The following is an 18,846-nucleotide window of genomic DNA, read 5'->3' as shown; positions in this document are numbered from 1 at the left end:
TTCACGCTCGATCGTGAGCGTTCAAATCAGCTGAAACGACATTAACGGGTTTTGTTGTGACTATCGTAGAGCAAGTTCGTGATCAATTAAAGACACGTCGACAACGTTTAACAATAACGAGAACACAAACTGTATTACATAAAAGTTACACGAACACACAGAGATACAGAGAGAATAAACTCGTGTCCTTTCAGTTCGCTTCCCCAGTAGCGTCTGTGTGGTTCACTGTCTGGCGAGATTCTCACCGTCCCGTTCACTGTCTGCTAAATGTCTGTCCTCACACCGCATCTCGGAATCTATTCCCCGGAGTCGAGAAACCGCGGCGGCGCCGCCAAGAACACTTGCACCGTCGCGGTAACAGGATAGCCGAAGGTGGGTCCACGCCTGCCCGAGACCGAGACGCCATAATTCTTTCTTCTTTTCTTCGTTCTTTCTTTCTTGCCAGCCATGCGCCCCCCTCAAATTGCGAAACACATATGTGCAAAGAAGAGAGACAACGGGCACCTCGGCGATCACGTGGCGCAGTTTTCGTCATATATAGGTCGGCAAAAAAAATTGGAGCTCACTCAGACTCACCAAAATTTTCCTCAGCCGGACTCTCTCAGACTGAGACTCACGGCTTCACCTGAGTACCCTAACCTGAGTCTGAGTGAGCCAGAGTCGACTCAAGAGTCCGTTGGCGTAAAATTAGCTTTTTCGATCATGGTGTCAATCCTCTTTAACGCCAATATCTCACATAATCGGTGTTCTACGGTACACCTTTTGTTCTTGGACATTCATATACGAGTTATATAATCATTATAACACACACATACGCGCGCACATATGTAATGACTTGTTGTTATGAAATACGCGACTCACACGAGATATTAATCAAGAACTTCCCATGAAAAAGTTTACGGGGTGAGACCCGCCACGGTGGTCTAGTGCAGGGGCGTAGCCAAGGGGGGGGGTTCACCCCCCCCCCCGAAATTTTTCAGTTTTGCTTGCGTATATATACACGCACACATACAAACGCACGCACGAACATACATAAAGTATGGTTGAAACCACCCCGAAAAAAATTTCTGGCTACGCCCCTGGTCTAGTGGTTATGGTGCTCGACTGCTGACCCGCAGGTCGCGGGATCGAATTCCGGCCGCGGCGGCCGCATTTTCGATGGAGGCGAGAATGCTTGAGGCCCGTGTACTTAGATTTAGGTGCACGTTAAAGAACCCCAGGCGGTCGAAATTTCCGGAGCCCTCCACTACGGCGTCTCTCATAATCATATCGTGGTTACGTTAAACACAAACAATCATTATTTTTATTAGTTTACGGGGGAGGTCATGGCACCCCTTCTCTTAACTCGCGCCTCTGATCAATAAATATTGAGGTGGCGCATGAATGCTAGTGTGCTGAGATGTGAATAGACTTGAGTATGAATAAGCCGATATAAGGCTGATAGTAATACTAAAGACGAGTAGCTAGGACCATAAGTCGGCAACAAAGGGTGGAGCTCACTCGGGGTCTTAGGGCATACTCGGATTCAGACGCACCAATATTTTCCTCAATTCTGGACTCACTCCGACTAAGACTCACTAAAATATTTCTTAACCGGACTCACTCGGACTTGGACTCACCAAAATGTTACTGAGTTTGCCGACCCATGGTTTTCATACGCGGTTATTTGCCACTGCTCTATGTCGGTTTTGTAATCAAAACGCGTAACGAGCGCTTTGATACGCCTAAGAGGCCGTCGGTTCGTGCCGCGCTGTGGGCTACAGGAAATTTAGGCTTAGCTTTACGACCAGTGTGTCGGTCGACGGCTGTTTCGCTGTGCGACTAGCATGCCTCCTTTTTTGCTTTGCAAAAAACAAAACAGGCCTCTGTACGTCCGGCGTGTCGTTTTCGTGAACACATTGCTTACGCTGCGCGGTGCCTGAAGCATGCAGTGTATGGTCGGCGGGCGCTTTACGCAACTCGCGGAGCGGCGCGGGGGAGAATCGCCATTCTTTACCGTTCGTTCTACATCAACGGTGATGGTATTCGATATTAAAGAAAAGAGAACAGGCCAACGCGGGCAGTGTTAATACTGTGGTTGCGCGCGTCGAGAGGCGTTTCGCCTACCCCCCCCCCCCCCCCCCCCCCCCCCCCACCACCACCACCTCTCCCCGCTTTCGATTGTCTTCATGCTCAAGAAAAAGTTGGGGGTTCCGCGGCACTCTGGAAAAAACGTTGGGGTTCCCCAAGGCGAGAACGTTTGAGAACCCCTGGCCTAGAGTAAATTTCACCAAGATCGGGAGAGGGGACAGAGTCACGTTTGTTCTTATGTGGACACACCCTGCTGCCGTACTGTGCAGCGTACTTGCACCTCGACGACCATAGTATAATATGGTACATATTTTCGTCAACATCTGGCATGCCCACTTGAATGCAGAAATGCCAACAAAGGTGTACGTTTCGTTTGTGGTTGGGCACTTTGCGCTTTGCTGAGGGAAATGCTATGTAGCATTTACAATGGCAAAAGTGCACTGTAAGGTTTCTTTTTAGTACACTCGTGAATATTTCATAAAAGCGCTCAAATACCTTTACACCATCACCACCTCCAGAGTTCATTGTAGTAGTTGCGCGAAAACAAACGGAGACGAAGAAAGGAGACACACGGACAAGCGCAATCTAACAACTGATTTATTTTTGAAAAAAAAAAACATTTGCTTAAAAGCCCAACGTGATCTGCGCGCTTGCGCCAGAGAGCACACACCATCCGCACATATAACAATCACTGGACCACAATTCCCGAGATCATCGCGTCCACACACACGAAAAAAAAAAGAAAAAAAAAACCATAAAGGTACCTACATCGACAAAATGAAAAGGGAACGTCATTAAACTACAATGAATTCGTTCCAATTAGGCCGGCTAGCAGTTTTGCTTCACCTCCAGAGTGTCGCATTCGAGACTACGTCCTTGACACTGTCTGCTCTTGCGGACTTTGCTCCTGTAATACTTATTGCAGGGAGTTGTCACTGCTGCATCAGGACTATAGAGAGACAAATTAAGAAATGACTTAGACAGCACCCTCTGACTGGGCAAAATCAATAGTTGTGAGTTACTTCCTTCCAGCATTAGGGGTCCCCCCCCCAAATATGTGCTGTAATATATGTATAGATACAGTGGGTGTAAATATATGTGGGGGTCTCCCAACCTTCCTCCCCCCTGGCTGTTTGCCAACATTCCCAGCACATGTAACGCTCATCGTTGATACAGATGCAGGGAGGTAGTTTGTACAAAATGTGCCAGTGGTCAATAGTGATCACCGTAAACAGCGGTAATGACTAATAACTTGTATGCATTCTGTGTGCAATAGAAGCACTAATAGGCAACAGCCCACCAATGGATGATGTAAGGGGATATGGAACCAAGTGTCCTCTCACAGCAAGCGTTTTTTGGTATTGTGAAGGAGTAATTTACTAATACAAGAAAAAAATCATTGTTCTCTTTAGTGTCCCTTTAAAGCGTGCGGCAAATCCCTGTAACTCCGCTCATACTTGACGGATTCTAAAAATTTTTCCGGTAGTCGATTTGTGAGGCAATAAACTCCTTTAATGAAGTCATTTGATAGTTCCTTCGAAAAGTGTTGCAGGGCCCCTTTAAGAAAAGTGGGCAACTGCGTGTATCCAATAATTCAGTGGTGGATATTTCTCTTCTTTCCAGGCCACCTAACCTTGGAGGAAAGACAGTCTCGTACCCGAACGTGCTGGTGCACTCCACTGTTTCGCCAGTATCGCTAGTGCGAACGGGCTCCACCTCGACTGCTGCTTCTAGTCACAGATCAAGCATGGTGCGCTTTCTATTTGTTCATGGAAATAAGTGCTTTCATTCAACAGACATAACATTTTCATCGAAATTTCATGACTGCCCACATTACCATATGGTGTGCGGCAAATTGTTTAAGACCACTATTTTATAGTGTAATGAACTTCAGAGCCAGAATGTGTGACGTGACCTTATTTTTATTTTATTACAGATTTTATGCATACTACAATAGGTTAAAAGAAAAAAAAAACCAAGAAAGATATGGAAAACTATCATTGAGTGTCCAGCATATGGTGTAGTGCACATCAGGTGAAGATAAAGCTGTAAAGGAGCTGAATAATCAAAATTTCTCATTACTCTTAATTGCATGTATGACTGTGCCACAAACCTTAAGGTGGTCATTGTTGTGACTTACACAACTCTGTCGTCTGCCTAAGAGTGATCAATATCACCCAAAGTCCATGCACGATTCACTTTGTATCTCGAAAAGGCCAGCATAGGTATTGCGTATGTACCAAGTCTGCTGGAGGAAATACCATACACCAATGTGGCACAATTGATATTACCTTGTCAGCTCTGTGGCTAAGGTGAAGTATATATAATAAAAGTGGCTCAGTACTCACTTTTTCTTTTTTAAGTCAGTCATGTATTGCCTAATGAAGTGAAAAAAAAAAGTCCTTATATTTTGACATGCATACATGTTCGCTACTATTTCGTAAAAATATGCTAAAATATAACAATGAATGGCTCCCACTCTGCATCAAACAGTGTAAGTCAATGCATGGAGCAGTAATCAAAAAGGGTAAAGAGATGTTAAATAGAAACTTGAGCTACAACAATATATGGAACCAAAAGGCTTTAATTTTTGTTAGCTGCAGTCACGGGTCGAAAACAAAGACACAGGGAAAGTACATAGCGAAAATTAATTGCTATTTTGAATGGAAATGTATACGATATCAAGTCAAAAAGGCAAATGAAAATGGATGCCAAGACAACGTGCTGTTAGTCATGGTTGAGCATGAAGTTCATTGTAGTATATACTATACTTGAAACTAATTTAAGTTGTTCTCCCTCGGTCGAAGGGTTAGGTAAAATCTTAGTATGTAAAATGAACACCAAATTCTCGCTTTAATCTTGCACCCAATTAACAATGCCGATAATGCCAGTATGACATGCCGAGTTTCACACTATGTTTGTGTGTCTTGACTTTCTAGTGCAAAAGAAGCCCATAAATGTTGCTAAGTCAAGCTTGATCTTATTTTTTAAAGAACCATACTGTTTCCTTTACTGGTAAACAATCTATTACCCGAGTGAAGTGCAGCAGGAATCTAACAAGAGATCATTTAATAATTTGATAGAAAAAGAAGTCTGCCTTCTGTGCTGCACCTTAGCCCAATAATATGGCAGTGTTTAACAGCTCAAAGCAGTGGGCTAAGGCACATATGTACTCAAGTGCTGCACAATAATTTTAACCACTTTATCTAGCATCAGGACATTTTCACGTCTGCTGACACTGGAATGTGGCCAACATGGTCAGTATTCAAATCTGTGACCTTGCGCTCAGTGGCAGCATGTCATACGCTTCTCGTAGTCTTGAAAGGTGGTCCTCAGTCCGTTGTTTCTATTAGGAGACGCCCGTGACGACTGAAACACCATCTGAAGATTTGAAGAAAGCATTGGAATGGGAGCTAGGACTGGACAGCCGGGACTTGCGCAGCCATGCCTGGTACCATGGCACGATCCCGAGGCAGCGTGCTGAAGAACTCATGACGGTAGATGGTGGCTTCCTGGTGCGAGATTGCGTCTCGCGGCCCGGCGATTATGTGCTCACATGCTGCTGGAAGGGTGCACCACTGCACTTCGTCATCAACAAGGTGATTGCGTTGTGCTCTGTGACCAGCTGTTTGTGACTGCACATTTAAGTACTACTACTACTACTACACACGCGCGCGCGCGCATGTATGCAGCAAGGTATTTATTTATTTACAAATACTGCAGGCCCTGTTCGGGCCCAAGCAGGAGTGGGTAACAAATGTCAGTGACAAAATCAGAATAAAAAACATAAGAAAATACAATGCAAGATACGAAATTAAGAAAATTCTCAACATCAGGGAAAAATATAATTAATACATAGCAATAATGGCATTCATACAGAAATACAAAAAATCTCAGCACTAATGAACATAATATATATTGCAATGTTAAAAATCAAGTGCTAGGTCATTGACGAGATGGGCGAACGATTGTGTTGTACGATTGTGTTGAACAATTGTGTTGTACGATTGTGTTGAACGATTGTGTTGTTCCAATTGTACAATTGGAAAGATTGCGTTGCAGCATAAAACTGTTGGCTGATGCATATACCTTGCTTAGCTGCACGAAATATTAAAACATCATGCTTATATAAATCACTGTGATGTTATTGTTGCCATTCGTGCATCTAGATTGGCAGGCTGTAGACAGTCATTTGCGCAGTTTTGTGCATGACCAACAAAGTTACGTTAAACCTTTTAATTATTGATCTTGGTTGCCTAAAGCAAATGAGTTTAAAATGGGTAGTTTGGAACTCATCGCTCATCCTCTAAAATGATCTAGGTGAGTGAATATATTTCTATTAAACAAGCTTCTGTAAGCGCTGTGAAATCACCCCCGTATTCTCAAACAAGCCTCGACTCTAATTTCGTCCTTCACTTGACTGAGTTGAGCACGGCACCGCTGCTTGACTGAAAATGACACTGCGCTTCTCAAGAATCACGGCAGGTTATCCCCGATATGCAGTGACTTGTTCTGCCTGGCGCTCCCAGACTTTCTCAAGTCAAGGTGGAGCGTTGAGTGAACGGACGTTCTAGAATATGGGGGTCAGTAATTTGACCATTTGAAGGCCCACTGAGTACATGCAGATATAGGGTAATGGGAAAATGTAATCCACCCACTTGTAGCAGGAAGCTACAAAGAAAGCCCGCAAAATTAATTGTAGTAGGATGTCCCAGTTAACCTTAAAACATTGTTTAAATATACAGTGATAATCACGTCATTTCGCAGAAAAACCATTCATAATAACCTGAGAAAACATCATTTGCTGATGTTATATTAAGCATAAATGGGAGTCCAGTTAGGGGAGGTATGCAGAACGATTTAGAAGTGTGTGGTTTAATTACCGTCCTTGTGAACTTTGACACTACATACATGATGCTGCAGAAGTGACACACAACTGTCATGCTTAAGTATGACTGAGAAATGCGAGCCAAATTCAGATTGTACTTTTTGGAACGCTTTGAATTAGCTAAGATACCAAGCATTGTCTGCCAAGGCATCTAGCTCGCGAGGCATGCAGAAGAGAGCTAATGTGCACTGGCAAGCATACTGGCGATTTTGGAGATGATGATGAGTAAGTACTGTTATAGCGGGCTCATTATGAGATAAGTGACCGACTCAGGCATGTAGTGTTTGAAACAGCATGGTTGTAGTACTAGCTCATTTAGCAGTGTTTAAAATAGCATGGGTGTAGTACCAACTCATTTGGCAGTATTTGTCTCAGTTCTAACATGCCCTCTGTAATGAACAAGCATCCACACTTTATGGGCTCAAAGTGAAAAAACTAATGTAAAAATGACATAGATGAGCCTAATCTATGGACAAATTGAATGTGCATCTGCTTTTTTATCGACAAAAATATAGCATGTCTCATAATTCTGCATAACAATAAAAATACAGAAACAATTATTTTCACGGAGTAAAGAATTATTTACTCAATGCTTGTGATCATCACACTGAGGCAGTACTTTATTGCATGGAGAACAACACCATCTCGTTGTCCATATAGTCAATATAGCGTTTGATGTCGGGTGCTTATCAGACAACTTACACAAACGGGATAGCAGGCTAAATTTAAACTAGGCATTTTAAACAGGAAATGACGTGTTTGACACATTCACTTAGAGTTGCTGTATATGCATATCAGTAATTCTACATTCACTGTACCCCATGCGGTGCCAAGGCTGCTACTACTGTCACTACTAAGCTGCTGCTACTGTCAGGCATGTCAGATATGACCAGCCAAGTTTGAGCTATGTAGCAAACTGTAATTTTAGGATCGAAATAACAAATGTTTCGTCCTATAGGAGTGTGAAAATGCTGGCTGTGATTTTCAGTCCATATGAAAGTGTTTGAAACACCAAGGAACCAGTGTGAAATTAATGGAAGTTTATTTATCAGGTTTATGGTTCCCCTGGTATCCTTGGTGAACTGAATGAGACACACCATGTTCATATATGAAGTGAAAACATGGGCAGGTTTTGTATGATGTGTAAGCAAAGTTCAAAGTGTGTGGATTAATTACAGCCTTTGCATTAAGTCATGTGTGCAAGCACACTGAAGTGTTAAAGATGTATTTTATGAGTGGGGCAGAATCTGTCTTGCTGTCCTGGAATCTTACAATTGCCATTCAGATAAAATTAAGCAAAAATGAAGGAAGTGTTATATGTCTAATGAGCATGTGAAGGTACAGATGTAATATAGCTTTTGTAGAAAAAGACTCGTTCAGCAAATGCTTGTTAAGTGTTACACAGCCATTGCACACTATGTGTCCTAGTCTTCTGGAATAATGCTATGTACGTAATATTAGTACTATGTTAACATTTGGTGAGAATGGGTCACATGTGAAATGTAATGTGGTGAAAAACTAATAGCTCTGCATTAATTGTGAGCTTTGCAAATAATTATTAAACTATAGTTTTCCCCTTGTTTTTATGCGCTATGTACAGTCGTCCCCAACACGAGTTGCAACATGCTGCCCGTGGTCAAAACGGCGCCAACACGGTGGCACCAAAATAGAAAACAATCAGTGATGTAAACACTGTTTTGACTACTGGTATTTCCAAAACCAATTTCAGGTTTCCCGGTGTTACAGTGTAGGCTCGGGGCCCCTTCAACCATGGCCACTGTGTTGTAACTCATATTGAGTGCCACTGTACAAGGTGACCGCAATGCGGGGATGCAGCACACCAAGCATGCTATTTTTTTTTCCTATTTATGAACGTTCACTAACTTGTCCAACAACAAGTTACTTTGCCCACATTATGTCATAGGAAATACACCACTGAGCATTGGTGATTATGCATTGTCCAAATGTCTTGCATGTTTCAGCTCAGAACATTATTGGAGATTCACATATGAATGAGCCATATAGTACTGCATACATCCTTCTTCCCTATGCATGTGATGTGTACTCACCCCTCTTTCATTTCAGGAGAAGAGGTGGACCATTTATTTGTGAGATACAAGGTCTGTATGGCTGCAGCAGGTAGCTTAAAGGGGTACTGACAAAAAAATTTTGTCCTCGCGTTTTTTTGCTGCAATGTGTTGCTGGGGGCCTCTTAGTCATAACACGGCACATCGTTTGCTGCAGCGCGCGACAGATAATTAATTACAGGCTCCTCATTACCGACCAGTGTCAGTTTCAGTTTCAAAAACGACAAGCCTCCGGTTGCAACTATCACCACCTAGTGAATGCAGCACTCGATCACGTCAGCACACAGAACTGTGACGCAAATCCGCGCTGTTTGCGAGCAGCCGCCGAGAGTAGGCTGCTGGAGCGAATGCAGCAAAAAAACATGGCAGCTATGACGTCGTCATAACTTGTTGCAGCGTAATCACGTGACGGAAGTAGGGAGCCCCCAAGTGTCCCCTTTGAAGGTGTCAGTAGCGCGAGAATGTCGATCGCTCATGCAAACTTCAAAATTCATTTAAAATAACTTCCAAGCTATATTCGCTGTTGGTATTTTGCAGATGATATACGCATGTTCACCGGAATCGATCCCGCAGGCTACCCTGGCCGCAAAATATTGTGTCAGTACCCCTTTAAGTAAATACAGAGCTAAAGCCATCAGTGGTATCCTTTATTATGGCAGAGGTTCACCTAAAGTGGCTTTTTGGCAATGTGTACACCCAGTCCCACTGCAATGTCCCTCCCTCATTGGTTGCACACCTTAACCTGGATTTCTTACACACGCTGTTACATCTGCAATGAAGCAAGGCAAAGCACAGACGAAATTAACCATTTTCCTTTTATTGAAATCTACTTCCACTGCCATGACCATGAATCCACTGCCATGACCATGAGTTGTGTTCACTCTCAAGGCTATCAACTAATGCACAGATGTAAATTAAATACCCCAGAAACATGTACAAAATGATGGCTGCCCTAGTTACTCAGAGGTTGATCATCACATGCCTTACAGCAGGTGCGAGTTCGGTTCCCACCTGCTGCAAGTTGTCTGCTCATCCACTTTTATTTCCCTTTTTCTTATTTTTACATTTCAATTAAAGAGACTGGCCAAATTACCTCAGGCTTTTCTTGGTTTCATTGAGAGTTCACCTGTTTGTAATTAACCAAAAGATTGATCTTCATGGCTTATTTCATTATTCTAACTCACTGAATACTTCATTACATTCCAGGTGGTCCTGCAACCATTCACCGTGTATGAGCGTGTCCAGTACCAGTTTGAGGATGACTGTTTTGACACGGTGCCTGACCTGGTAACCTTCTATGTTGGAAACAAGAGACCAATTTCAGCTGCTTCTGGTGCTGTGGTGTCAAGGCCAGTGAATAGGAGCATGCCACTTTCCTACTATGCCCAGCGCTATGGTATTGAAGGTTCCAAAGCTGTAGAGCCACCCCAACACAGGGCTCTTGATTCCAGTACTATGGTACCTGCACCTTCCAATGGGGTATGAGGCTGTTTCATGCTACATTTGATCGATTATGTACACCTGTATTTGCTGTCAGATCTTTCAAGTGTTGAGTGAAATGTTAACAAATGATGAGTCAACTTTTTGATTGTTCAGTTTTCTTTATTTCCAAAAGACAATGTACAGAGCATGCTAGAGGGACGGAGCTAGTGCTTGGTTTGGCTGGTGCTAAATCTCTTTTGTTACATGTATATAAAGCAGAGATCCCATTCAAAGCTGATTGCTGCCCATTGATGTGGCTTTGAAAGATGTACCAGAGGATTGGACACTTGCTGTGATAGGGTCTCATTCTCTGGAACTAAGTTTCTCCACAGGGTACAGAGAGGGCAAGATAAACAGAAATGTAGGTGAAGCAAGCCACTTATTGTAAAGGAGGTTACAGTATTGCTGACTGGAAACTAGCTGGAAGGTTTTCTGCAGACATTTAGATTCAATAAATAATTTTTTCTATGTGATCTCAGGAACTCTACACTGAAATCAGTTGACAAAGGCCTCTGACCCTTTGCACTTTGCCAATTTGAACTTTGCGTTTGCCAATAGTAAACGAAATCTAGTTCTTCAGTTATGTACTTCTTGCCAGTCAAATGTTAATGAATGTTAACAAATGATGAGTAATCTTTTTAATAGTCCATTTTTCTTTATTTTCCACAGACAATGTACAGAGCATGCTGTCTAGCTTCAGCTGCTTACCTTAGTGCACTCATACTGATTGTATTGTTTCCTATTTCTGCCCCATACTCTCACAAACTATATGTGGGTGGTGCTGCTTGTCCCCACGCAGCATGAAGCAATATAGGACTCAGGCAACTGTGTTTGTCGCTCTGACATATTTTCCTGCATATCTTTGTGCAGCTGTCTACTGAACCCCACCTACCACAAAAATTGCACTCTTCGGGCCATCCAGGTCAGATACCATCATGTGCGACATTGCCCTGTAGGGACAACTCTGGGAGCCACAGGAGAGGCTTCATTCGTGTGGGCAGTGATCCACTGCTCAGTCCAACACTTGAACGTAGGACCTTAGAACACAGGCCACTTTCCGGCACAGTCAGCTCAGAGGCTTCCCAGAGGCAAGTGCTTGTGAATGCATATGTCCAGAGTCTTTCTTAGTGAACGCGTTTGTTTGCTTGCATAGGTGCGCTGCGGTGAAACTTGCCCCCCCCCCCCGTAACGGAGAGCCCTGTGCACGCCTATGTTTGTGTCTGTGTGTGTGTGTATATTGTATATGTATGTATGTGTGTACACAAACATGCAGGTTGTTTCAGAAAATGTGTTAAAAAATGTAGGTGACAAGGTAATTGTGCACTATTTACAAAATCGCTTTGACCACAGTGGCAAGCACTGTAGAACATGTCAGAGTTGTAGTTGTGATAGGAATTAACAGATATAGATTCGTAACCTCTTTAACCAGAACAAAGGTGAAATTGGACTTAATGCAAGAATGGCAGCCCATAGTACATGGAGACCATAATTGTTTTAAGAATTGCGAAAGGCTGAAACTGTTAATTTCTGTGGAGTAATGAAGTCTCCCTAATTTCTCATCAGAAATCTGAACTCAAGCTTCAAAGAGTGCAATTACCACGTCCTTTGGTAATGTCCAGTGTGGCATCATTATCCTCGCATTCTCAGGCATGGTTGACAGATCGGCATTATGAGGCAGCTGTTCTGGCAAGTGCAGCTACGAAACAAAATATATCGCGGCTTGATAGTGATGCTGCTTCATAACACACTAATTATATAGCTTGCACCATGCTTCATTATGCTCCCCTCTCCATGTAATTGTTAAAAATTAACGTACGAAATTGCAAAATATGCTTGATTTTTTTTTCTACACTGGATGGTGTGTACTGATTACCAATTAATTATTTTTGGCTAATGTAAAAAAGTGATTGACAAACATAAACTGAACTAATTTTTCAAAGTTTTCTTAAAGTGAAAGTCTTAAAAAGATCAATGTTCTAGAACAGTATGCTGAAAGAAAAAAAGAAAGTACAGGCAGAAGTAATGCCTAGGAGCAGCCTGCATAGTTTTAATGGGTGACCTTTGAACCGAAATGTATACATGCACAGGCACAACTTGTGCATCTTCTACAGCTTCACTGATTGCACATGGATGAAGCTCTAGATGCTCTTGATGAAGAATAATTAGTAGGACGACGGTTTGCCTGATTCTTTGCTGTTTATTGCACTGTGACAATTTCAAGTGCATAAAATGTAACACTTCTGCAGGCCTTATATGTAATACGAAAAGCATAAAGTGCAAGATTTTCTTCCAGCGATGCTTTTAGTGCGAATGGTGTGTACATTGTGAAGTCCCATCTGTAGTGCCGTAGTAATGTATTATGGCAGCCTTTTCTTTTCCATTGTCACGCGGCAAACATAACAGTGCTGCAGTGTTCATAGTGGCATTGGCGTGTAATATTTAAGCTATCTTTTATGTGTGTACCATTCTTTGTTTTATGTGCTGTTTTTGTGCCATTTATATGCAGCACGATAAAAATATGTTCAAAAGTTACTGTGGCACAAAAAAATTTTTTTTTTTCAGGGATCACCTATAACTAAGGCACAACACAAGCATGGCCCACGGGATAGTGGGAAAGTGTGTTAGTTGCTAGTTGGTGGCTAACTGTAGTTAATAATGACTAAAAGAAGTGGAGTTCCACACATTCAGTCTATTTAACCCTGAACTTGGACCATATTTTATAACAAATGATTGTATCTTCTTTTTTGTTTTTTACATGCTTTGTCATTATCTTGAATATTGCCACAGTGTCATTATCGCTATAATGCACGCACACAGAACATCCGATAAGAAAATGGCAGCAAACTTAAATAGATTGTGATAAAGTATCGTTTTCCATTTGACCTATGTAGACAGCACTTCTTTTTTTAAAGCTTGGTTAAAGAGATGTGAGACGCTGCTCTATGTGAAACGTTTATGCATTTTTCTTAAGCTATCATAATGTATGAGCAAATTACTGGGTGCACATATGGGTGTAATGCTGAGTAGATTCTGTGAAATAATTTCGGTGTTCCCGAATAGGATGATTCAAGTTTCAGTAAGGTCTCAGAAGAATATTTGTCACTTACCTTTGTAGCATCACTGCTAAGTTTTCTGCAGAGTTCTTCTGGAGTTAGTTTTTGGACGGGCTTATCTGACTGTTTGGCATATGTATGCTGCATAGGCTAGCAAGCTCGTTATATCATTATTTTGAACTTGTCAAATCTGTCTGGTCATCGGCACCTAATCAATTGACAATTTGTGAACTTCAGGAACCTTGAAGGAAGTTCGGAAGACCAGCCACCACCTAAGCCTAGCCGAGTCCCCTCGAAACGGTTGCAACAGAAGCCAGCAGTTGCCAAGAGAGACCCTGTTCCAGTGACACAGTATGTCAACAACTGTGAAGGTGTCTACTCTGAACTTGCTGACAATGGTAGTTCTTGCCACATTGCTGAAGCAGGTGACCCTGCAACACGGCCAAGTGATATCAAGCGGCATGGATTGCCAGCATTGCCACACCGAACCCACATTCGAACTGGCACTGCTGGTACGACACAGGTGCCAGCTGGGCAATCTTCGGAAGTAGTGGCTTGCAACCGTGTTGTGACTGTGCCTGAAATTGACCCACCATCAACATTTGACTTGGTGACATTTGCAACAACGCTGCTTCCATCTGATAATAAGCCACTTGACAAGAGCATTATGGCACGTGTGCGTAGTATCCTTCTGGAAAGTGGGCCTCGTGCCTTGGCTAACCATCTCACTCGTCTTGACTTGGATATGTTGGGACTTAAGGGGGAAAGAGACCTAGGGCTTGGTGTTACAGTGGGTTTGGAACTGCTGGCTTTGCCCCAGGGATCAAGATTCAGAAAGGACCTTTTGGAACGGTAAGGTTCTCATTGCTTAAGCTTGCTGAATGTTCTCGAGATTTTGTTTCACCTCTCTTGCTGAGGATGCCATGTGATAATTCGACACCTTTCAAAGAGCCCCTCACCAGGATCTATTAAAAATTTTTGGTATAAACTGGAACCAAGCGTTCTCACAATCACTTTTCAAAAGGTTTCAGTAAGTAGCAATTGAAGCAAACTAAATGATGCAAAGCAGTGCTGTAATGAAATGAGCTGCATTCTTTACAGAAGAAGCTCGCTTTGATTTCCACTACCAGCATCTGATAGTGACATTCCTTACCTGCCTTCTCTCTTGTGGAGCAAAAGCCTATTATATATATTGACATTAGAAGTTTTGCCGCCCTCACCTAGGGCATTACCTGAGACATTGTGTTTGCTGAGGAGGAGAATGACCGCCCTGAGAGATAGAATGCAAAAGCTGTCATTCGAATTTTCAACTGTTCTTGTGATATACGTAAGTGTAACGTTTTGCAGACACAATTGTCATTGGATGATCTCTACATACAGTAAAACCTTGGTGATACGATCACGGCTCGTACGAATTTCAGGGTGATACGAATTTTTATGTGGTCCCGGCCAAGGCCCATTAGCCTGCAATGTATTGGAGTGCGGTTGTTGCGAACCGATTTGCACCCCGCGACGTTTGATACGAACATGCGCTAGCGCACAGGTACGAACAGGTGTTGCCCGCACTGTCGCGGAAGACCCGGCAATCACGCGCGAGCATGCGCGCTGCGTGACCATCAACGATGCGTCGTTGCCTATGAGACAGTGCGCGCGAATCTTGGGGGCCTTTAGGCGCCTTTGCGTTTAGATTACACATGACGTTGACGTCGCGTTTTTTTTTTTTTTTTTTTTCCCCCCCCGACGCGTTGACGCGTGCTCCTGTGCTCGACGCAGCATCGTCTTTGTACTGTGTTAACATGTACCTGCCACGTCGATGCAAGCCTTGTACCCGCAATCAGACGTTCTATGAAACAAGACTTAAACTTGTGCTGCGGGTTCGTCATGAAGTCCCATTAACGGCGGACGAAGACCCCAAGAGACGAAGCGGACGGTCTTGGCGAAGGAGCTTGGCCTCTATCTATCGTGTGCAAAGCGCTTCTTAAGTCACTTTCGCCGCAGTGTTCTGGTTTCATGCAGAAAAAGCGTAGTAGGATTAGGAAGGGGCTACTAGCGGTCACGGGGCACAACACATCTCGTTCATTAATTACACACGCGCGCATGTGCCGTATATGTAGGAGTGCAAGTATGATCGCTGACATCTAAAAAACTTTACTGCAAATCTTTCAGAGCTGTTCATGACGTCGCTGCGGGGCTGAGAAACGCTAAATCAAAACGTATGCCAACTTTCTTTTGTCGTGCACTAATTTTCCCTGTTTTCTAGTGATACGAATTTCGGATGATACGAATATTTTTGGTAGCCCCGCAAGATTCGTATCACCGAGGTTTTACTGTATTTTGTTCATGTGTTTGCAATTCCCAGACCTGGTGAGGGGTTCTTTAACGTAATTATGGTGAGTATCGGTGGGCATATGCAAGGGCATCAGCAGGGCTTTGTCTTGGGGAAAGGGGGGGGGGAACACTGGTGTGGCTTGGGTGGGGGGCAAGTGCTGGTGTGGCTTGGGGGGAGCAAGCGCCCCTTTTGTGCCCCCCTGCCGACGCCCGTGGTTATATATCGTTTACTGTTGTTAATTGAATGTCAGTTAACTTGATTTGCTTTTTAATCCAGCATTGTTCAAAGGTCCATAAATAACTTCTATGCCTTTTAAATATATTCTTTGAGTGGAGGACATTGGTACAGATAATATTGACCTTGATTTAACAGAACTCAGTGACGGTACTACGAAAGGAGATGCTGGATTAGTTATCGACTCATGCATCACTGATTCAATAACTTCCACATGTCCGACTTCTTTATTGTCTTTGTTTTGTTACGATTCTGTTTTTAACCTGTTAAGGATGTTGTCCATCACATAAAAATTGCTAAACGTTTGAGTTGAAATGGATGCAACAGTTCTGTGTTTTTTTTTTTTGTTTTTTTTTTTCCCCCTTCAGGACTGAGTGCCTAAAACTCTTTGTTGCATCAACGCTCTTGATGTGTGCTGATGATGTGGAGCGTGTGGAGCTGCTCAACAAATGGATTCAGGTGGCTGGTGACACAAAGACAGCTTTAGGCAACCTCTATGGTTTCACGGGAATCATGCAAGGACTTGCCATGTCACAGGTATTTTTTCTTTTTTTACTATTACACCGACTTAATCTTTTTATTACTTAATTACTGCACAAATCCTAGCTTCCCGCTTTATTTTCGTGCTGTTTTTGGCTGCATATTCATGTACTTCTCAATGATCATCCTCTAAAATAATGGTAGTGAGGTTACTCTTCTAATTATTGTTTGTTATGACCAAGTTTAAAGCTGTAAAAAAAATGTAGCTGCGATATTGGAAAACTTTTGCGGTGCCTCTTCACACACAGTTTAAAAAACCAATTTAAGGAAGTTGCGCTGCAATTGTGGCTTGCTAGTAGAGCCCTACTGATAATTGTTAAACATTGATTATAGGGCTCTGTCACAAAAAGCTTTTCCTGCAAAGGAATCCAGACACTACTCATTCTAGATATTAATCGTGGTTTTGAACTGCACCTGAAACTGTTTCTAAAGAATTATCTGAATTTAAATTTGGCGAGAACTTAACTTAAAGCCTGATAATCTTGGCTGTTCGAACAAATCTAAACCTAACTGCAAACGAAAGTGATATTTTTGGGATGTGTTTGAAGCTGCATAAAAAAATCATGAGTTACAGAAACTGAAGAAGGAGAGAGGCTCATGCATATTTGGCAACACAGACTCATGAAACACATTAGGCTGAAAAGAACAGGAACCATGTTTTGTACAAGATTTCCCTCTTGTTCTATTGACTTGCTGAGTGGGCAATCCCAGCAGTAACCACCGTGGTGTGCAATGGAAGCCAGTTGCAAAATAAAAAACAATTCTAAGCATGACAAGGATCGTTAGAAAATAGGGCCAGTTTTCTTTATTCAGTGATCAAGCTCCTTTAACAGTTTATGACTAGAAGGCTATACACTCGAAAAACCGCAGATATTATTATGTGCACATGCATAACTTAACCAACCAAGGAATGCATACTGTCCTGGGCATGCGAACAGTAAAATTTGCTGCAGCTGTTAGTCTTGATGTTTCGAGAATTTTTTTCAGTAAGGTGCCCTAAGGGCACAGGGTAGGCCCTACACCTCCCATGTATTTTAAGGCTTCTTTAAAGACCCATTATCTCTGAAACAACTGCATGTAAAGCGTTCGGGTTTGTTTAATTTTATTCGTCGGCGTCTCTTCTTGCAATGGAACTAGAATTACAATGGTATTTCAAGTTCTGACGTTTTTGCAATTTTTTTAGCAAGGCAAGTAATTTTTGTCATTATTTTTTAAATAAAACTGCCAAAAAAAAATGAAAGCTATTTCACATACGTACACAGTTCTAGCTCAGTAGCTTCATATTGATGTTTGCTTTATTCTGGTAAAAAAGATCAGCCTTCTGTTTTTTGAAGTTGTTTCGATAATGGGGCAAATGTAACAAAAAAAATGGATTTCAAAATATTGAGAGTTAAAGAGGAAAAACAAGTTTATTTCATCTTTTGTTGAAAAAGATGTACTGAACAATTTAATTAATAGCAGCCTGCCATATAGTCATCACACGAATGAAATTTTCACTTCTTTTCTTGTTTTCTTGGTTGCCTGGCTTGTTTTATCATATCTTCCGTCTATATTGGCAAAATGCTATCGATGATGGTCGATCTGACCCAACCATAACACAGCGTTGCGCCTCGGTGATATAAACAGCCTTAAAAACGTTTACTCGGGCCATGCAGGCCTTTTTGAAAGTTAGAATGGTTTCAAAGAAGGCAGTTCTGAGGGTTTCCATTCCAAGGGTTCTCTACAAGTGCCGTGGTTCCTCCGCATTCTGTGCAGACACAGTTACTCATAATCACGGTTTGTAGAAGCTAAACATCAATCAAAGCGTAGCCGTTGTCAGTACAGGTAACATTTTGTCCTTGCGGCGACGTGGAATGAGGACAAAGCTTACTTGCCGAGTGTGCTCGCACGAGTGCTCCTGGTCTCGTTTCTGTTAGTAGCCGAAGCGTGTTGATTTCCAATTATACTGCGCTTTCTAAACAGTTTCTTTGATTTGTCAACACGAGAATATATTTTGCCACAACAACAAAATCAACAAAGGTGCACAGAAACTCAAAATAAATGCACAGAACCACATCTCCTTGCGTGTCTCACACATGCAAGGCAAGTGGACTCTGTAAATGCCACACATGTTAAAAAAAAAATGCACCATGTGCCTTTAAGTAGCCGGAGTACTTCTTTAAA

At 42.4% G+C, this 18,846-nt stretch overlaps 1 protein-coding gene across 1 annotated transcript in view; it reads left to right on the top strand.

The window, feature by feature from the left end:
- LOC119401445 (breast cancer anti-estrogen resistance protein 3 homolog) overlaps positions 1-18,846 on the top strand; it is a 145,902-nt gene that overhangs the window by 122,295 nt on the left and 4,761 nt on the right. The window contains exons 5-10 of the mRNA XM_037668267.2: positions 3,694-3,820; positions 5,424-5,669; positions 10,252-10,524; positions 11,398-11,615; positions 13,818-14,432; positions 16,512-16,680. Coding sequence (XP_037524195.1) covers positions 3,694-3,820; positions 5,424-5,669; positions 10,252-10,524; positions 11,398-11,615; positions 13,818-14,432; positions 16,512-16,680 — 1,648 coding nt within the window. The remainder of the gene's footprint in view (positions 1-3,693; positions 3,821-5,423; positions 5,670-10,251; positions 10,525-11,397; positions 11,616-13,817; positions 14,433-16,511; positions 16,681-18,846) is intronic.

This window comes from Rhipicephalus sanguineus, chromosome 1 (assembly GCF_013339695.2).
Source record: "Rhipicephalus sanguineus isolate Rsan-2018 chromosome 1, BIME_Rsan_1.4, whole genome shotgun sequence".
In the NCBI taxonomy this organism is placed as follows: domain Eukaryota; kingdom Metazoa; phylum Arthropoda; class Arachnida; order Ixodida; family Ixodidae; genus Rhipicephalus; species Rhipicephalus sanguineus.
Note: the sequence above shows the minus strand (reverse complement) of the source record. Positions and strands in the feature narration are given on the sequence as shown.